Source organism: Filicampus tigris, chromosome 2 (assembly GCF_054856515.1).
Source record: "Filicampus tigris isolate MCC_2025a chromosome 2, RoL_Ftig_1.0, whole genome shotgun sequence".
NCBI lineage: Eukaryota > Metazoa > Chordata > Actinopteri > Syngnathiformes > Syngnathidae > Filicampus > Filicampus tigris.
Genome location: NC_141218.1, coordinates 24,360,869 through 24,383,128, shown reverse-complemented (window position 1 = coordinate 24,383,128; position 22,260 = coordinate 24,360,869). Strand labels below are relative to the sequence as shown.

Sequence of the window (22,260 nt, the reverse complement as noted above, 5' to 3'; positions counted from 1 at the left end):
ATACCCAGGCAGCAGCTTTAAGGCTACGTGTCAAATTTATACTCTAGAAATTAAAATATCTCTTTACCTTGGCAGGGTCATATACTCTGACTGGCCACAACATTATTAGCATGTATCTAATGAGATCCCAAAACATTCCTAGTGCAGTGGTTAAGTTATTTAGCTACTTTACATGAAAAGTCTATTAGACACAGCTCAATCTGGTGTCTCTGGTGTTCCCCACCACTGCAAACTGCCATCCATGAAAATAAACATATTGTTAAAGTAGCTATAAAGTGAAAATAAATATCTTCTTGACAATTTGGCATGCCACAAAGAAGACTTGTTAACAATCTGGCAGAATTTAACTGATAAAAAATGGCAAAGCATATAAAATGAGACTTCCAAATTGTGAAAAATCATTCCATTCTCTCAGCTCTCAAACACCATGGGTATGTCCGCTGAAAGCACTGAAACCACGCCCCGCTCACATTTGAACTGTCAATCAAATACCAGTACTAGGACCAAAATGGATGATACTTTGTCGAGCATCTTACTGATGCCAGCACATAACTATACAGGTATGTTTGAGTTGCGAACATATATCCACTTAAAGCACCCAATGGCTTGAACTGTATCATACCGGAACATTGCATGGCTTTTCCATGCCATGACAACTTTAGAGCAGTCACCTCAGTGCAATGCCCCTGTCATCACGCTGGCCATCACATTGGCCTTACCTTACTCTTCTGCCTTCTCTCTTGATGTGTGCTCACATGTGGACAACAGGGCGCTCTAAAGCAGCCACACCAGCCAAGTCAGACTTTTATTGGTGTCCGTCTTTCTCTGTGTGACGTGCATATACTCACGGCAGACAAGGTGCTTTAAAGTGGCCACATCAGCGGACTGTCTGAAGGGAAGATGTATTTTCGTCGTGGTGGAATAGCTAGCTAGCTAAGTGCACATTGCAATTGTTCAGAATAACCGCTGATGCGAATGAAATGCCTCAAGTCGTTATAGAGTGGGAGATGGGCGGCTCATGCTGGGGCGTCACTGGGCCCTGTTATAGCCAAGAAAAATTAGGAAAACTGAAATGGTGAAAAATAATTTTAACAATATATCCCCACAACTGTGTATTACATAGTTGTCAGTCTTTGTCAGTTTTCAGCAATTACCTTCAAACACGTTACAGGGTCCTGTAATTAATACCTCTCTGACAGTGGCATTAAAAAGGTCGTTACTATGAATGTTGTGGCGGCCTTTGTGTGAAGTCTGGCACATTTAAGAACAGTCCATACATGCCAATTATGAACAATGAACACAAAGCTGTTCTATGCGTATGTTGCAACAGATTCACTTGTGTTGCATGTGTATGAGTTCTGAATGAATGCACTGTAAGTGAGAACACTTGTAGAAAGTTTGAGGCTGGGGCTTCCACTTTAAATGGAAATGCAGTATAGAATCAATGAGTCAGTGCGTGAGGGGTGCCACAAATGATAATAATGTGAGACAGCCTGTCAGTCTGTGATCAGCTGCTCCATAATGTTGTCTCTTAATGTGCTCTCCGTACACACGTCAAACACTTTGCTCTCTCCACCCAACAGGCTGTCCCTTTATTGCCCTATTGAGTTCCACTGCTTAAGTTCCTCCACACGTCCTCACTGATGCTTCAGTTATTGCTACATTGAACTTTACAAACAGCGTACCAATATGTGGCTGTTCAATTCCCATTTTCTATAGTATTTTGGTTCTCCATTTTCCCCATCGTAATTAAGCCAAAACAGCCATATTGTAATTTATTTCCATCCGTGTGCATGAATCCATTCAGCCATAAATCCTTTTGATGTATCTTCCAGGACAAACACTTTGCCAAGTGGCAAACAATCTTGAGTGTTGATGATCCATCTGTTTGCTACAGGCTATGGAAGGGGAAGACAGGCTCCCCATTTGGCCCGTAAAATGAAAATTAATTAATAGGTCGGGTACATTGGAAGTTTAGCAGCTCCTTTGAACTTCATATCTTTGTCCCATTCCCAGTTATTTTCCAAAGCCACAGTACCATAGTAAAATTCCCTTGCAGTGGAATATTCTGGACTCGACCACACATATATCCCTCAGAGGCTGCTGTGCTACTATCAGAGCCACCAGAAACACTTCTTGCGGAGTTTCTTGACACGTGCCTTGGTGCTGGGCCGACTGGCCTGGGAAGTGGCCACTGCGGCTTTGGTCATAAGAGGTGCAGGCACATCGTACTCTCCCTCCAGGGACTCCATCACCCCCTGGAAGCGTCCCTCCTGCTGGCGGAAGTCGTGCTCCACACTGCAGGGTGGGGGAGAGAGAGATGTGGTTAATGTGGAAACGCAGCAGTGGCCCCGAGTTAGACACAGGGGTAATGTCGCAAGTCAAGTTGCAGTTATTTTTTTACTATACAATATCGATTTCAAGAGAAAATTTTAGTAACCAAACTCTGGCACCTTGAAAAATGGTTGAGGAAATGCATTAAAATCAAGATGTCAACTCTGTTCTTAATGCATGCATCTTCCATATCCTTTGTCATGACCGAAGCCTTCTTCATTTATCATATGCTCTTGAGACGAGTGGAGAATGAATTGGTACGCTGGAAATAAAATGATCAGAGTGGAGAAGTACACAAGCGAAGGATGTGGAAAGGGTGCATGGTCTGTGTGATGTGTTCAAAGTAAAACCCTCTCGGCTTTACTCACCCACCCTCTATTCCTGAGTCCCCCCACTCCTCCCAACCCAATCTCTCAGAAGTGTCCAACGCTGCAGGTCATTTTTTTGGAAGCTCCTCACGGCTTTACTTACGGTGTAATTTTAATCAATGTTTGTAGGTGTAACAACACAAATGTACAGCAGTGCATCAGTTGAATTTGCCATTTCAGGCTTTAAGAATGAAGAAGAGTATTAAAAACAAAAATTCATAGAACTATATTTAGCATGTCTTCCACACAGTTACTCTGGGTTTGACTCTCCCATGCATGCATTGCTGCTTAAAGGAAATAAACTAATTGATATGTCTAAAGTATATGAAGTGTGTCTGAAATGTTCCAGGACTGGTTTCTCAAGACATATTTCATATCCATTTTCCCCTTCCAAGTTATCATCCTGGAATCGAATGCACTTTCCCACCCTTCTTTGCCATGCCTTCATGCACTCCTGGAAGGATTCTTCCACTGCTTTGTCGTCATGGTAATCTTGATATCCTTAAAAAATAACACAGAGTCAGATCAGGTCAGTTGGTTAGTTTGCTCCAGCAGGGCAATCTTCTTCTGCCAGGCACAGTCTGATGCTCAGGAAGGTGTCAGCAGGCACGTTCTCATGGTGCCACGAGTTTTCTCGCCGCCTGGGTTTGAAATAAACCCTTTGTGACACCAGTTCTGGAACTTTTCTGACACATCTCACATGCTCCAGTAATAACACTTAAAAATTAACAGTTACGTCCCAGTGATTCATATTAAGAGTGAAAAACGTTGTGTCCTACACGTTTTCCAAAATGCCCTATCTAAACTTGCTGTAGAAAAAGGTCCCCCCACCTTCCAGAACTCAAACACAAATATATTTTTTTGACAAAAATAGTGTTGGGGCACCTGACCATCATGTTTATAGGAATGTATACTGTAGGAAAGCGAACAGAAAAAATATATAGAATTCTTCTCCTTTGCAGATTTTTCTCTTGCCAGAAAGGCAGTGTTCCTGTGAGAATGTTTGTCCATTTAGTCAGAGGTCACTGATGTTGTACTTGGCTCACAATCTCTTTGTTTGTTGGCATCCACACCATACTCAACCAGGCGTGCTTTTATGGGACTTGCTTTGTTGGAACTGATTGAAACCGATTCCGAACAGTTGGAAAAGGGATAGGGGGGCAACTATTGGGTCTATCCTAACTCCTGATTGATTATTGGACTGATTTGTTACCCTGACTTCCAACATGGGTATCTTCCAGAAGCTGACTGGTCGTGAGATGAGAGTGGGATTGCACAGAGATGCGAGCAGGGAGAAAAGCAAGCTTTCAGAGTTGGAATTTTGAAAGCTATATGTGCTTTCATGAATCGGAGGTCAGCGCAGAGTGAACAAGGAAGAGACGAGCCTCAAAAGAGCAGTTAGTGCAGTTGGATGAGAGACTGAGTGAGGGCCTCAGATGCTGAGAGAGAGAGGACAATGGAGAGGTCGCTGCACCCTGAATAAGAGATCAGGGATGAAGGGAGGTTTACAACTCTAATGGGTAAAGAGGACTCCCATCAATAAATAATATCAAGAAGATACACCAGACTAGACATTGTCCACTTACTGCACATCTATTGTAGAAAATGATACTATACACCTTGTTTCTGTCATGGTCTACCTCCATCTGAATAATAAAAAAATATACACATATATCAGACTTAGCCTCCACTCCCTGCCTCTGCCATGACCTTAGATATTTGCCTTTGTCATTTCAATAACCCTATTAATGTTAAGCTTCTGATACAAGATGGCCAAGGTGAATGAGGTGTGAGGTGAGGATCAGTACAAATGATGCAATATATATTCCTACGAGTCAAAAGTCACTGTCACATGTTCCTCTTTATTTTTCTATTGATGCTGTTTTTCTGCCATTGTTGCTGTTACTGTCCCCCACATAACAGCAATACACTAAGATGCTTGGGGTAAATAGGTGGTTGAAAGTCAACTCAGCCATTCATTCAGTTTCATGTCTTTATCTAAACTTGAAAGTGTCAGGCATTAATCCCCCATATCACAACTACAACTTTACAATCTTTTTTCTGGTGTACTCTCTTGATTATGTGGAATTTCTGTTGCTCTCTGTCCATTTGAGCTGTTGAAACTCACAGAGGAAAACAGAGGGGCTGTCAAAAGTTTATTCTTTTGTCTGCAGTCATTGACTTTAATTAAGAACAGAAAAAGCAAAATATCTTGAGGCAGCCAGCCCACATGAAAACCTATTTTTTTAAAGCACAAATCTTTAGTTGATGTTTCAATCCCAGGTCCCCCCTCATCTCCACTAACATAAATTTCCTTTCATGGATGGATAAATATATTATTGTACAATTGCAAAAACATGTGCTACCTATGTCTGACTTTTTCTTTGTGTGTTATACATAAATCCCTCTGAGCAGCACATGATCCTGCGTACTTTTATATGTCATCATGGACTGCTTGCACAAATGAAACTGATAAATAGGGAATCTGTGACAAACGAAACAAAGTCTTTCTGTTTTGTTTGGTTAATTAGCACCTGCCGAACCGAGGATACTGTATTTGCATTTATGCAGGGAATCTTTTGCACTCCATTGCAACTAAGTGTGTGCAGTCAGTGTGGCAGGAATGATAAACTCTTTTGGCAATGGACACATGGATCCAGGCTACAACACAACACAAGACATGAAATGCAAATTAGGCTGCTTTCACGTGATGAGAACCTGCTGATTTGCATAATGATGGGAGGATTAAACAGGTATACAGTATGTTGCAAGAACACACAACCCTAAGCTCTCAGATCGCTTTAACTACCAAGGTATTTGCGCTTCAAAGAAAAGCACGAGTGATCAGTTGTTGTGATGTGCTTGGATCCACAGAACATTGCTTTGTGTAAATAAGTTTCCGAGGGAGAACATCACATCACTCAAATATTGATTTCAAACAATGAGAGATGACTTCATAAATTTCATACATCAAAACTGTGATAAATTACATCAGTACTGCATGTCTATAGTATCAGAAAGAGCAGAAAGGGCAAACTCAGCAGCAGTCCAGAGCTCCAGACTGAAGGTAGGAATAATAAAACAAAAATAACTGTTTGAGCAATATGTTTTGAAGCGGGGAAAGCAAACATGGAAAATAGCAACTTCAACATCAAAACAAATTATGTACAGTACTAGCCACCCAGCTCATTAGCTTCTGTCGTTACCTGTAGATGATGCAGGCTGTCTTTTGGCAGGTGGGACAGTTGTTAATGTCCTGACCTGTTCTGTATGAGCTTCGGCTGCAGGAACAATAAACAAATGTTTAACATATGACACAACATCTGATTCACTTCTGATTTTCTAGTGAAGTTACTGTACATTCTTATCTGAAAATACTGTTCCTTAAAGTGGAATTCAACACAAACGTATTTTTTTTTCAAGAATATGTTCTATGCAGTCCCACTAGTTGAAACGAGGCATTCTGATGAATATTGCCTTTGTGGAATATGAGTTAAGCAGCCAAATATAGCCATCTCAGTGGGCGGCCATTTTGTCACTTCTGTCGAATGAAAATTACATCACAGTTGCTCAGGGCTCAGGTAACGGCTCACCTGTTTTCTGAAGCTGAGCCATGATTGGTCGTTATCCGAGCCCCTAAGCAGTTTTGATGTCATATTTAGTCGACGGAAGTGAAAAAGATGGCCGCCCCCCTGAAATGGCTAAATTGAGTGGATTTTACTGCTTAACTCATATTTCAGAAACGCAATATTAATTAGAATTGCCATGTTCCAACTAGTGGGCCTGCATAGAACATATTCTTGAAAAAAATATGTTTGGGTTGACTTCCACTTTAAAAGAATCCATGAATTTTAATATACATTTAATACATATGAAAGATTATATACATAGAAAATATCTCACATGGAATACCCATTTAAACATATTCTATACCAGGGGTGGGTAATTAATTTAAAAATAAGATAAAACTGGAATGCTTGCTGAGAGCCAAGCCAACATGCTAATCTCAATTTTGTCTATATTATTTTTTTACTTTTACTACGTATAGTATTTCATGACATTCAACTTTTTTGTTTGTTAAACACACACAATATGACAACAGTGTGTGTAATAGTGCAAGTTACAAGTCATTTTTTCTTTCTTTTTGTTGTACTCGTCATGTCACAACCTTCCTTGCTCTCTCCACCCACTCGAACTGCACACAGCTGGGTCTCTTTGTTGTAGCGACCAAAATAGCATGTGAGGTTTAGCGATGCAGTTTATCTCAGGATGTGAAATTGTTGAACGGGAGCTTTCCCCCAAAATATTTTGTTAAAGCCAGAGAAGACATACATGTTTTGATCGTACTCTTTCAATATATGATGTGCGTATCCAGTAGGTGCAATTTCATCTAAAGATGGATGCAACAGCCGCTACAATAGAACTTCTCAATTAAAATGGCTTGGGTGGTTGGTTGGTTGGTTGGTTGCCATATGATTTTAGTTAGGATAGTATTGTAGGAAACATCCAAATGTCCAAAACCTAGCTGCCATCACATCATCCATCCCAAAGGGGCTCATTGATTTTTGTCTCCAATAAACAACTAAAACATAGTCCCAAGTGAATGTAGACGCATCTTATCGACAAAATTATAACTGAATGAAATATTAGTGAGGGAGTTTCCACCCAACGACTTGTTGACAGACGGAGGCCTCTCTGCAAGGCAACTTAATGTTGCCTGGAAAATGTTGTTTTGTATTCCATAAGGATGATACCAACCAACCATACCAATTTGGAGCATAAATATAATTTAGGTTGGTACAGTCCTAACCAAGCCTTCTTGCATGAACTGACGAAGCCTGCAGAAGAGAGTCAAAATGTCTTCCAAGACAATCAGAGCAGTCCGGTTGCCATTGATTCAATGCGCAGAGAAAGTCAATGAATTTAGTTTCTTTTTTTGCCGTTTCTGCAACATTGGAAAGGCCCCCCCCAAAATCCAAACTGGTGCAAACCCTTCCATCCATAATACCCCTATCCATTGACCAGTATGACTTTGCTTCTTTTTTTTTGTCTGTTCACCAAACTGTCTTGGGGCCCAGAATCAAATCGGTATGATTGTACGGTCCCATTGTCCATAAGTGACTTTCAAACAAAAATATATACATTTTCACTTGTGTTACGAGTTAAACCTTGGCAGAAGTCTGCCCTCTGTATGCTATTCTATTGATCCTTGTGCGCCTGATTGTGCCATCTGATTGTCGTCGTGAGTTGTGACATTTGGTCACTCTGATTGGCTGTTAGCTAGCCAATGGACGTTAGCTAGCCAATCAGCGCTCGGAGCACGAACGGGAAGTGACAAATTCAGATAAACAGTGATCACGCCTTAATCTTCTTACGAGTACAAGAGCGAGGGTTGAGGGTTGAATTTAAGTATTTCACGATACTGTGTCAAGAACGTGAGGGTTTACTTCGCGTGGGAGTTCATCGTTAGCAAACAATATAGCTGAATGCATTCTTTACGTTTTTATAATCCGCCCCCGGCCAATAGCTTTCCGGTTGGATTTTCTAACCATGAGAAATAGTGACTACCACCGCCGATGTTATGGAGCGGCATTACATCTCACGTATGCGCAGAAGATACTTTAATGGTCAGCGTCGCTGTCTGTCGTTGCGGTGTATTTTTCCAGCAAGAAAGTCAGCCCGACGCCACTAGGGGTAAGCGTCGGTCACAGTTGGCCAAGGTTGGATTGGTCTATCTAGGCCTTTAGATTTTGCAGAAGCAAAGTGTGTGTAGGATAATTGGGAGAATTTAAAATAGAGGGCTGGCACACAATGAAAGAACACTTTGTTTCCCCTTTCAACTGAAATTCATTATGACAACTGATGCTTGTCAATAAAATAGCTGTTTTAATTAATGAAATAGACCGCATGCCTCCTATTGTATTTACCATTAACAAAAGCAAGACTTGATAGTTTATTTTATCTGCGCACAGCAGAAGTCTCTTTGCTTTTTTATTTATTTATTTGACCTTACTCACACGGACGTTTTTTTATATTCATTCCATCATTTATCTCATTTTTCCATTCTTAATTTTCAAATATATATAAGATATAAATGTCCATAACACTCAGCTACTCACATGCAGTGCAGGACTGCCTGCACACTGAGTTTAGGAGCCTTAAACATTTAATTGCATTTCACAAATGTAATCTGATAGGGATTAGCCTGCTGTGTGGGACATCTGTCTACCCTGAGAGGAGACGAGGGCACTCCCGTGTTTAAGAAGAGTTTAGACGGACACGCTACACGGGGAAACCTGGCAATGGTTGCATGTGTTAAATAGATGTGCCAATGAAACAATTGGGTCCCTTTTTCTTGGGAGGAGATTAATTACCTGCTCAATGCAGTTGGGATGATACACTTACCGCCATTACCAAATGAACTCCAATGTAAGTGCTGCATATTCTGCCTTTAGAAAAATACAGTTTTGATGGACACTTTTAAAGAGGACTAAATTCACCAGAAGGCTCGTTCTTCTAGTTGTAGTTTATAGTTGTATTGAACAACCTCATACAAAGAAGTACTTTTATTATGCTGGTTCCCTTATTCATGAGTGAGATGAATATTAAAAACATCCTTTTAGTTTGATGCTTAATTTATCTTAGCTTAACCTTCCACAGAAGATATCATGTTTTTCTTGAGACCACAAAATAATAGAGACTGCATCAACAGCACCTCTGCTGGCTGCAAGTTAATGGTCCACTCCATTAAGATTCAATTGCTTCAAAGCGGAAGTCAACCCAAACATATTTTTTTCAAGAATATGTTCCCAGCAGGTCCACTAGTTGAAACACTGCATTCTGATTAATTTTGCGTTTGTGGAGTATAAATTAAGCAGCAAATGCACTCGTTTTTAGCCATCTCTGGGGGCGGGCATTTTGTCTTCTGTCGACTGAAACTGACATCACAACTGCTCACAACGAACAATCACGGCTGACCTGTTTTCTGAATCTGAGCCGTGATTGGTTGTTGTGAGCAGTTGTGATGTCATTTTCAGTCGACAGAAGACAAAATGCCCCCCCCCAGAGATGGCTAACAATGAGTGGATTAACACTTATACCACGAACGCAGTATTCATCAGAATGCCCTGTTTCAACTAGTGGGCTTGCATAGAACATATTCTTGGAAAAACAATGTTTGCGTTGACTTCTGCTTTAAGATGTAATGAATCATCTTCAAAACACAATACTTTGACAATCAATTCCACCTGAACGATGTCCACAATATTGACAAGATTTTGAGGGCCATCCCAGAGAGTAATGGCACGACCACATGTGTGTAATATCAAGTGAGATCAGCATTCAGTAAGGAGTGCTTGAAAGGAAGGTAAATGTTCTGTACATCTTAAGAAACATTGTGTAGGCTGCAGCAGAGAAATGAGGGGAAAATGAGAGCGCACCAAGGTAGAAGGTGAGGAGGCAAACAGTTGGACGCCATAGCAGATGAATCATAGCACATAACAATGTACTTGAGTGTTAGACAGGTTGTCAGGGTGCAAGCAGATGGCAAAAGGTGAGAAAGAAGAGACCTGGGGGTTGTTAGTCAGGAACGTGATTAGGGTTGCAGAAAGAAAGATGAAGAAGCAGGGGGAAAGGGGTAAAGTACTGCACTTCATCCAAAGGTGTACGTGGTGCATACTGTAGCTGGGAGCAGGTTCAAAGAGAGAGAAAAATGGACAGCATGTGGTAAATTAAGTGAGGGCATTGGCCAATTTGGATGTATGAGAGATTCAGGAATAAAATAAGTAACTAGAGAGGGCTTAGGGAACTGATTTTTTTTTCCTCTCTTCGGGTCAATTCCTCCTGGTTTAGAAGGAATTGTGTTACCATGGTGACTACTCACCTTGTAAAGTAGATGAGATAGGAAGTAATGAAATAGGATAACATACATTTTATATTGAACTTCCACAGGCATGACATTTCAAATTCATTAAATTATATTCAATGCCTAGTAGGTGTACCATATTTTCCTCAAATTGTGGTCAAGAATATGTATTTACACAATTAGAAAGCACCAGGTTTGTATTAGGAGGCGAGGCATGTCTTAAGTGGACAACACACCCAGCATCAGAGTGGAGGCCACTTTTTTATGAATTCCTGAGAAAAGTATTCTCAATGAGCTCCTGAACTTTATCCTACTCCGAAAACATGTAAAGGTAATGAGTCAATGACCACCACATTGTCTCACCCTTCGCTGAAGGCCTTGCTTTTCTCCAGGTCAAGGATGACATTGAGGAGCACCTTGATCTTCTCTTGATTGGACACAAGGTTCTCCTCCACACTCTGTAACTTGTTCTCCAGGCCGCGTGGTGCACTCCCAGCCAGTCGTCCTGCTGGAGCCCCGTTACATTGCGCTGTTTTGTGGGTCTTGCAAGACTGAGTGTTGTCATCTAAAGATTTGCTCTTTTGTTTTGTGTAGTTCTTCAGTTTGGTCTCTTTGGAGGAATTTGGTGTAGGACTGTTCATTGTCTTTTGTATGTTTTTATTAGGATCTATGAGGCTGGATGCTTTGGAGATAGATTTGGGGGATTTTTTGACAGGGAGAGGTGGAGGGGTGCTACAATTTGTATTTGTTTGACTGGGAGGTTCTGGAGGTTTGGAGTTTAAATTTCTATGCTGACTTTTATCATGCTTGAGTTTTTCTGATAAAAGTGGTTCTGTTACCTTTGTCTTAGTGGGTAAGTTTGTTAGTGGTGCCTGTGGGACAGTCCTTCCATTGTGTGTGTCAGCTGTTTGTGTGGCCGTGTCCTTGCAGTGTGTAAACTCTGCAGAATGCGGCCTAGTCTGCTGATTCTTTGTTTTATTCTGAGTGGGTGCTACACTGCTGGAGTTTGAACTGTGTGTTCTTGGTATTGTGTGTGACAAATGTGGGATTTTACTGGTTTTCACTGAGGACTCTTGGTTTTTAGCAACCAAAGCCGGCTCCTTTCTCAAATGGTTCTGCACTGCACCCTGCTTCCACGCAGGGTGCGGTAAAGTCTGGCTGGATGATATGTGAGGTGTAGCCCTCCTGCGACATGCGCCTGTGCAATTAGTAAGTTGCGACCGTCTCCTCCCGCATGTTCCACACAGCTGGGGCGAGGAGGTCGTCGCCATCCGACAGGGCCGAGGTGGGGTGGCGTGAACGGTCGTGCAAACCCCTCCCATCTTCAACACAGATTGATGTTGCCCCCCACGTAGAGACTGCACCCTTCTTTTCTCTTGGCTCTGCTCCTTGTCTTCTGGGGCCTCAGTGCAGACGCCTCCCAACATGTCAGAACCCACCACACTGCCATTAGTGTACTTTAATGTCCTTTTCCCTTTTGTGTATGTTGGATTTGTCCGTATCATTTTTATCTGGCAGTAAACGCCACTGCCTGACCCTTGTGACCCCATGTCATCCTGTGTCTGGTTGTTGATTTCCTTCTGGGATGTCTCTTTGGGCAGCGGCTGACTGTTGCCGTCACTCCTGATAGGTCCTGCTGTCTCCATTGCACTTGTTGCCATGGTGAGGGCTTGCTGCGGGTTGGCCGCTTGGCTGACGTGTCGTTTGATGGAAGAGAGAGTCCGCAATCCAGGGGACGTCTGCACCCCGACACTGCACAGCGGGCCCCATCGTCCCCCTGCCAGGGGAACCCCCAGTGCCGGCACAGGATTGGTCGGGTCGGCCACCCTCCTGCCCATGCTCCTCGGCAGGTTGCCTCAGCCCCCCGAGGAGCTGAAGTGGAAGGGGGTGAGCAGCGACATCAGTCGGAGTCAGCCGGATTACATCCAATTGAAAGTGGGTCAGGAAAGTGGTCGTGTGCTGGAATGTGACAGCTCGGCACTCAATGGCCACTCTGGACCCAAACGCTCAATGCCCTTTTCGTTAATGATCCCCTCAGTAGTAGCAACTTTCCATTGTCAAGGTTTTTCCCAGCTTCTGACCGATGACCCACGGATGATGAGTTGGCAAAGACTCTTTGCATCTGGGGAAAGAGAAAGAGTGACAATGACTGAGAGAAACGGCGGTAGACTAATAGAATAATCGTCCGGACTAGCATGGAGATACAGCCATTATCACCATCTGTAAGCCTGAAACGTTGCCTCGGTGCTGGATCAATATAACTCTATCAAGCTCTTATTAGATGAGCAGGTGGGTGGCAGAAACAGATCTTTATCTCCTGCAGGAACTAAAAAAGACCAGTTCATTAGCTACACTTCCAACAGGAATTGTATTTAAAATAATATACTGGTTCCTTTTCGGAGGTAATGATGCTCACTTTCGATTGACGCTTTGCTTTCAGTAAGATAAACAAAGTAATGAAAGTATTTTAGACAAAGCTGGGTACTTGACTCTTTTTTGCCGGTCCGTCCTCCGTCCGCGACCGGGGTAACCTTCCGGCCTCGTCCTTCTGTCCTTATTCATAAAAATGATCACCCCCCGACCCCGTCCGTCCTTGTATTCCGTCGGAATACAATATTCACTGAAAAATGTGATATAATATGATATAATGATATATTGATATAATACGGCTAATTGATTACTTAATTTGATACATTTAGGTTTGGTTGATTTTGTTCTTTTCTGATTAAATGTAGGGTGAAGGTTTTGGCCAGAATTCCAAAAGACAGCTTTGCTGCGAACACAACACTGCTCATCACCAAAAGAACACCATACCCAAAGTGAAGCAGAGTGATTGTGACATCATTCTTTTGGACTGTTTGTCTTCAGATGGGCCTGAAGCCTTTGTCAAGGTGGAGGGAGAAGTTGAAAATGTTGAAATCGCATTCAGAGTTAGCATAAATACTTTAGGCCTCTGCTAGAAAGCTAAAATAAAACAAAGTCAGGAAAAGCCTACTAGAACCGTCTTGGGTTTAATCAGAGGCACTTCAAATGGTTACAGGTGTGACCTGTTCTCATTTAACGATAGGTGAGAAATATTGTAGCTATAGCAGTGAGTGCAATCTGTGTTTTCCTTGAATTTATTTTTGTAGTTGTTGCTTCAAAACCTTGTTTCCCAATAAGAATGCCAGGGGTCACATTTTGTTGTTGTAGCGGGTTAGTAAGTGTGCGAGGGTAAGTAACCAATTGTAACTTATTCACGATATTCCAGTCCTGTCTTGTTCAGCCGCTTCGCTCGGTGTGCCGCTGGCTTTTTAGATGTGTGCGTGTGTGGGAATGTTTTTAAGTGCATGGCCACACACTCCTCTACACTCGTAACAGAGCAGTAACAGCACCAACGAATCATGTCTCATGTCGTTTCAAGGTGAGGTCCATTATTCAACAGGCGATTGACGTGTGTGTGTGAATGTGTATGCACGTGCTTGATTGAGACTCGCATTAGTGCCCTGTAATTACACCTTTCACTCCTTCATCCTCAAAGCCTCACCTCCAGAAGACACTAAATACTTTATGAGTTTGTTGAAGCTCATCGCACTTTGGGTGGTGTAGTCACATTTCTGTTTTTCCCAAAACATAACATACATTGTTACATACATGTTATGAATCGTTTCACAATGATGATATTGATGCATACTTTATACACGGGGTCGTATTACAAATGTGGCTTTCTTCGCTACTATAAGAATTCCACTCTAAATTGCCTGTTTATATATTTGGGTATAATATATAGTAATCGTACCTTACAAGTTGCCTCGTGATTTAATACAGAACACTTAGAAAAGAAAATTAAGATACAACCCCACTGGCAATAACCTTGAGGGTCCTGTTCAAATGAATCCAAATAAGCCAGCAAGATTCTCACCAGAGATTTCTTTGCAGATGAAAGCCAACAAGCATAAAGCTGAGACCTGATCCATGCACAGAGCCGCGTCGGCCCGCAATTCTTCAAATACATTCAAATACATTCAGGAGGGATGTGATGACTGTTTTTTCTCCAAAGAAAAGCTGAGCTTATTGTTGATTTGACAATACATGCATAAGTAAATATGATAATGGGTATTTTAACGTTAGTGTGTTTGGGAACGTACTAAGGGGAAGTTTTTCTTGTGCTTCTGCATTTTTTGCAGTTTTTACCCCTTACCCATTAAATTGTATTTATTTCTGCTTAGAACCATATATTGTGATTTTTGCAGATTTAGGTCTTCTGCCTGATCCCATCTTTATCCTTTTCAACATTTCATCGAAAGTGTCATGATGCGACATTTATGCCTGCACCTCAGAAAAAGTAAGCAGCAAAAACATAACGAGCAGAAATCCAAACCCGGCTGTTTTCTTCCTCTGCTGTTAACTTTAATTGGATGCATCTGTAATTTTAAGGGACAATGCGCTTTAATCAGCTTCTCAGCTGAAGAGCCAGATGTCACCAAAGCTAATCTCCAAATCGTGCAAAAAGACAAACATGTCAGCCGAGCCGGCCTAATTAAACCCTAAAGTTCCCACCAAAGCAGCACGTGACAGTATAAACTCTTTCCTCTTTTCTATTTCTCAAGTCATCTGGAGAGGTATAACATTACATCCCCACACTCAAAATTCAATGCAATAATCGAAAGTGTAATTTAAGGGTTCATGGTGAACATTGCATTCCAATTTTGCTCACTCTCTTTGTTTCACTTGTGGGAATTAAATGTTCTTTTTCCCAGGTAGGTTCTCATTGTTACAGGCTACAGCTGTTTTGTTGTTGTTGTTTTGCAATTGTTTTTTTATTGTGTGTGTATTTGCGTGAATTGCTGTACTACATAACTGATGTTAGTGAACATTTGTGATGAGATGTGGCATGATGAGGAAGAAACCCGATGTTTGTATTCTTATCAAGGGATGTGTTCTAGGGTGGAATTTATCCATCCATTTTATTTAGCGCTTATACTCATTAAGGTCACGGCTGAGCTGAATCCTACCCCAGTTGACTTTGGGCAAGAGGAAGGGCGCACACTGGACTGGTCGCCAGCCAATCACAGAGCTATAATTAAGTGTGAGATTTAATTAATATAATGCATTTTAAATAGAGCCTTAACAGTAAGGCTAGGCGATGATGGGAAAAAAAGAATAATCACAATTATTCTGATTGATGTCAAAATCCTGATTAATAAACCTGATTAAACTGGTCAACAGTAAATTGTAATCAGTGATGGTTTTATGTGTCCCCAAATGTATTTTTGACACTGAATTCAAAAATGTCTTTTTTCTAGCTCTTCAGGTTTAAAAAAAAATCCACCTGTTGCTGAACCTAACAACAACCTTAATACATAAATATTACTAAATATATTTGTAAATTACAGATCATATTATTGTTATTAGATTATTATTATAAAAACCTGATGTTCTAGAGATAAAAACTGAGGTAGATTCGGAATCAGTCCAACAAAAAAAAAAATCAACTGTAAAAGTTCACTTGCATATCTGATTAAAAATATTTGACCAGTGTTATTGATTGATTCCAAAACTTATAGTATTTATATAACTACAAAAACTAAATTTAAAATATAATTTAAAACAACACGCAGATAACAAATTAATAAGTAAAATAATATATTTAATGGTATGTCAAAATAATGGCAATTGAAAAAAACACCGAATAATAATAAATACTCTGTGCGCACATTGGGCTCTTGGGGGGAGTGTGGTGCACGCATGGGATACACACATTAAGATAAAAAGAGTAGAAGAAGAAAGTCACGATTGAAGTTTATCAATATAACTCGTCATTCACAGATTAGGAAGAATATATGCCTGTGGCTAAGGTTCTATCTATCTATCTGTCTGTATGTGTTACTACAGCATTCGTGTGTGATTATTTGTTATTGTAAGGAATATCACACCTGGAACTCAATGCTAATCTTCTTTTAACCAATCAGAATGATTTTCCTTTCACTCTACTTGAATTAACACTGGTGATGTTTCTAAAACAAAGCAGGCCTATGTGTTGTATTTACATAAATATGCAATGCGTGTAAGTATTTTTTTTTAGTTTTATGGTACGTTCCAACTGGGATGTTATTGAAAATCTTAAAGTACACTCCGGGAAGGCAGAATAACACACGTTTCATACATGATGCAAGTAACACAGAATATTCAGGGTGCGTTTACAGTACAAGGATTTGTATACACGCATGGTACAGATCAGCACATGAATCGTTTTATCTTGATTGTAATGTTTTCATGATCGGGAGAAGCCCAAATTGGAATCACAATCAACGTTCTGTTATTTTTCCTACTTGACAGCAGAGTTCGACCGGACTTAACATCCTCTGTTGTCACCGTCAGTGTGAATGCGTTGGTCAATACGTGCCCAACAATCGACTGGAGACCAGTCTAGGCTGTACCCTGCCTGCAAGCTTCAGCTCACCTGTGACCCTAATGAAGACGAGAGCCATAGATAATCAGGTTCGGAGATACAGGGTGGCCAAGGCCACTTATTGTTACTCTGCAGCCACCCAATAGCTGGGGGAAATTTTTGATATGTGGTAGGGCTGGGAAAAAATATTGTATGTATGGTGATCATTTTTATGCCGATACGAAGTATTGATACGTTGATGAAGTGTTGATGCTTTCAATACCTTGTGTTATGTTATGTTTTGCACATTCTATAACATACTTTTGGAACATTTGAGGTCTTCAAAGTTGCGCTTTGTGATTGGAGTTTTATTTATTGCACTCCTGTGTATAAGGAACAATTACTGGAACAGTTTATGCACTTTTCAATCGTGACACTTGAATAATGAATAATGTCAAATGGCATTTAAGTTAAAACTTTGGAAACACATGCCTCAATTTTTTTAAATATATATTTTTATAATATTTAAGTATCACAATACGTATCGTAACGTGTATCCGTATCGGAGTGGGACAAAAGTGTATCGTCCCAGCTCTAATATGTCATTTTTCTGCCAATTTCACATGGATGCAATTTTCTTAGACCCCTTGATACTCTGCCACTACTTTTTTTTAAATTAATCTCATACCTAAAGAATGAATGTACAATTGGTCTGAATACACACTCTTAAAGAATGTTTTAAGTAAAGAACATTCAATTCTTACAGTCGTCAATCAAAATCATTACTTTCACACCATAGCAAGCAAGCAACATGGCAAAGAAGTAATTGTTTATCATTCCATCCACAGTCGTTGTTCCATGAAATAAAATGCACACATATCAGGGTTCCCGTGGGTGCTTATAAAGTGTTAAAATGTCTTAAATGTAAAATCTGGACAATCAAGGTCTTAATTGTCTTAAATTTAATGGGACAATTGCAGTTGGTATTAAATTTCTAGACGATGCGTTTAATGCCGGGGAAACGCTGTAGTCCACGTAAAACGTCTAATGGTGTGTATTTGTTTTATTAATGGCCTCGCACTAAATACGAGAGTTGGGGATTCATTTATGTACGGGACGTTGTATGCAACCTCAGCGACTTGATGCCATTTACTGGTTAGTCGGGTTTGTATAGGTGAGCGGGAAGCGAATGCAGAGATGGGGAAGTGTAAATTTAATGAAACATGGATGGAAGATGGCTTATTTAAGAGGAGGTTGGCCCCTGGTGAAAATAACTACATTGCCAGGTGCAAAGTCTGCAAAAAGACTTTTTCGTTCAGGACAATGGGTGTCAAAGCCATCGAGTCGCACACGGGAGGAGAAAAACACCAGCGGTCTGTGGCAGCAGCTAGCGGGGTTTGGCTAATCCCGGCGCTTTTTCCAGCTCATGAGTCGGTCCAGAGCCGAGGACATGTTGGGTCATTTCAGTGTAAGTAACATTATTGTTTTAAATCGCATTTATTTTGCGGGGCAAAATCAATGAGTAGGTGTTATCGTAAATCACTACTGTCGTCGTCTGTCATTTGTTGCCATAGCAACAGTTTACATTCACGTAAGGGCTAATGAGCTGTAAATAGGGATATTCAAAAGTAATAGACATCTGTTGACTTTCTCATTGACATTTTTGTTTTTCAAAATATTTATATTATATGTGCATTTTTTTCAAGCACGGTGGACGACTGGTTAGCACGTCCGCCTCACAGTGCAGAGACCGTGGGTTTGAATCCTTCCTGTGTGGAGTTTGCATGCTCTCCCTGTGCCTACATGGATTTTCTCAGGGTACTCCGGTTTCCTCCCACATTCCCAAAACATGCATGGTAGGCTGATTGGATACTCTTTGGATATTGCCCCTAGGTCTGATTGTGAGTGTGACTGTTTGTTTGTCTCTGTGTGCCCTGCGATTGGCTGCTAACCAGTTCAGGTTGTCCCCTGCCTACTCCCCGAAGTCAGCTGGGATAGACTCCAGCACGCCCGCGACCCTTGTGGGGATAAGCGGTTTTGATAATGGATGGATGGATGTTTTTTCAACCTTTTGGCTTGAGAAAGGCTGTTGTGAGGCTTTGTTAACAATGGAAACTGCTTTATATTACATGTTGGAGGTGTTCTTGTTTATATTAGTCTCCTTATTTGAAAAAAAACCCTCTTTGTTTACAGTGATTTTTTTTTTTCTTCAACAGAAATTGTTGTGACATGTTTTGGTCTTAAATTATATTGTTAAGGTCTTATAAAGGTCTTAAAAGCATTAAATTCGACTTTTCAAACCATTGAACATAGTATGCAAAATGGGGTCAGCCATATGTGACAATTGATCATGCTGATTGGCTTTAGCTAGCAAATCAGTGCATGAGATTGAAGTAAACTATGAGAGAGTACACAAAAGCAACACCACTCCAAAGAAAATGGCATTATCTAGTAAAGCGAGATCAGCAAAATGTTGTTTTTTAATTAAGATTTGTTCTTGCTTTATTATGTGTGTGATGGGCATTTGTCTGGATATTTGTTCATTTTGCTTCATGAAACCCTGACTGTGGGTGGCAGAATCAACAATGGCACACGCACGCAAGCACGGCCACCCCTTACTGAAAAATTTCTGGCTACGCCCCTGTAGATTATGGATAAATATTATTAATAGTCAAAGTTATTTCAATTTTCAGTGGAAGCTCCTGTGATCTGTTTCATCAAGGGATTTCAGTCAGCCTTTTCCCAGCGTTTCCTTCTCTATGGCATGCTAAACATGATGTAGTTCATAGTGGCATGACGTTTCAGTCACAGGAAGAAAAATGTTTTCTTTTGATTCATGAGTGACCCTTTTTATGAGTCATTAGCTTGACACTTTTTATGAGTCATTAGCTACCTATACAAGTAGAGAAGGGGGAAAATATTTAAGGGTTGCAAGGTATTGACAAATCCATCTACCAATAGAAGTGATTTGTGTTGCTTTTGCTTGGGGTACGCTGGTTTAGTGTGATCAAACGAAGACGACTAAGACTTAGTGCATCTTTGTTGAAGTTTACCTCTCTTGCTCCAGCAATTTTGCTGATTTCAACTCATCTTTTTCAGCTGTAGCTCACACCTGTCCACGTGCATCCTTTACTCTCTGCTCGTTTCTCCCACTCCATCATCTTATCATCGCTCAGACTCATCAGTCATCCTGTCTGCATGTTGCCTCTAACCTCTCCATCATGAGCCTGACTGTCTTCCTCATATCTCTTCATCCAGTTTCCCGTTGGGGGAGTAAAGTAGACCCACAAAGTCAGAAGTTTAATTCCTGTGAGGTTGTATATTGACATCAAATGTTTAACTCGGCACATGTTTTGACTTTTCTTTGGCCTTTTATGTAATATTTACTACAAAAGGAGCCACCTCAGCAAGTTGTGTTAGGAGAACAAAAATGTTATAAGAGTATGTGTTAGAGTTTATAGCCACTTAATTGAATTAAGGCACAGATAACACTGGTCAACAAATGTCTACTAAATTTTTAAATGAGAGATGTCTGTAAACATTTCCAGATTAATGTTTTGCATTGATTCCAAATCTGCCCTAGATTTTTCTCTAGCACATCAGGTTTTCATAATAATAATCATAATAATAATAATAATAATAATAATACAGCAACATTTGTATAAAATACTTATGAATTAGGTTCAGCAAAAGGTAGATTTTTTTTCTGAAATGTCATTGGTATAAATTACAACGCATGGTAAAGCCTGTATTGGGCAAGCTTTTATAGGTCAAACTTGAAAACCAAAAAAGAAGATATCTCAAAGACCTGATGTGCTAGGGAAAAAAATATATTTTTTAAATCAGTGTCAAAAATATGTTTACCGTTTTGTGTGCATACACCACACAACAGAGAATAGTAGGCACAGCCTTTTTTTTTCTTGTCATGTTTTGTTTTACCGCACATTTTAAAATTCGGTTTGTGTGTGATGGGTGATATTTCGGGAAATTAAATATGCCACACCACTCACTCATTTGTTAATTAATACTGGGTTCATAAAAGCGTTATTTTGGTTGCATTTTAACACTAGAACTACTTATTTCCATTCTCATGATTTCCCACGGTAAAGCCCCAACAAATAGTATTGTCAAACAGCGGATTAAGTTTCACCAATGGCATGTTTGCACCCTCGACACCTTTTAGGACCTGTAGGTCCACGCAGCTTCCGATAATTAGCCCCATAGGAGCACATGAGTGCAGAGTGTAACTTGAAGGACATAAATGAACTGCTTCTCTACTCTTATTCCTGAAAATGCATGCAAGCTGACTTTGTGACTCCCATCTTTCCACCCGCACCACAGGGCCAGCATTAGTGGACAAGAAGAGGGTTAATGCCCTGCAATATAATCCCATATTAGAATGATTGGCACATGGGCTTTTAATAGCAATCAGATGAGCCGCTCTGCCTCTTTCACTCACACACGTAGTCAGAAGCATCTGGAATAGTAGTATGTGATAGTGTTAATTGTCACGAAATCAGAAATGCATAAAGGTTACTTGGATGGATTTGCAGCCTGTTTCGGTGTAGTTGTTACTTCTTGAAGAAAATCATACACAAAGATGCACAGCTGCCACATCTGCAGAGCTGTGCAGCAAAATGCGCTCTCAGTGGAGTTTGATGTTGTTTGCTTGTTTGTTTTAGTGGTCCATTGGTCCCGTTGGACCTGTGGTGCCTGTGTGCGCACAGTCGCCATCACCTCCATTCAAATACCTGGTCGTATGTGCACAATGAGCTGAACCCAAAGTGCTCAGCATGGACTGTAAGGGGCTCCGCAGAGGATCGCAAGACTATTTCCTTCTATTTGCACATAAACACACAGTACATACACGCAGTGACTTACTTGATGTTTTCCTCGTCTTTTCTAGTCCCTTAATTGTCCCCTCGTCTGTTTGCTCACATCTCTAATAATCCTTTAGTCCTCTGCGAGTCTTTGGCGCTCTCTTTTGCTCTCTCCTTCGCGTTCTGTTGCTCTTGATCCTCACATGCTTGCAGTGATCCATCCCTCCCCTCCCCTCTCTCTCCCTCCCTTTACCTCTCTCTCTGCTCCTCTCTACGACTCTATCGTCATCTTCATCTGTCTCTGCTACAAATGCAAACATCGCTGTCGTACTGCGTGTTTGTTTTATGAATCATTAACCTCTTATAACTGTTTAACCATTTATTTTCCTCTTTTCCTCGTCTAATCCCATGACATGTTCCCTTGTGTGTTTGAGCGTGTGCGTGTGCGTGTGTGTGTGTCCATATGCACGCGCGTTTGTGTATTGACCCTGGCATGGAGGAGGA

At 40.8% G+C, this 22,260-nt stretch overlaps 2 protein-coding genes across 9 annotated transcripts in view; one reads left to right on the top strand and one right to left on the bottom strand.

Annotated features, from left to right (window-relative positions):
• The window catches only part of dock2 (dedicator of cytokinesis 2), a 151,474-nt gene that overhangs the window by 95,181 nt on the left and 34,033 nt on the right, over window positions 1-22,260 (top strand). The window lies entirely within an intron of this gene.
• Window positions 1,074-21,969, bottom strand: insyn2b (inhibitory synaptic factor family member 2B). The gene is made up of 4 exons (XM_086019786.1): window positions 21,818-21,969; window positions 10,930-12,688; window positions 5,909-5,983; window positions 1,074-2,298 (listed from the first exon to the last, which is right to left on the bottom strand). The coding sequence occupies exons 2-4, from the start codon at window positions 12,402-12,404 to the stop codon at window positions 2,115-2,117; spliced, it is 1,734 nt and encodes a 577-aa protein (XP_085875912.1). The 5' UTR covers window positions 12,405-12,688; window positions 21,818-21,969; the 3' UTR covers window positions 1,074-2,114.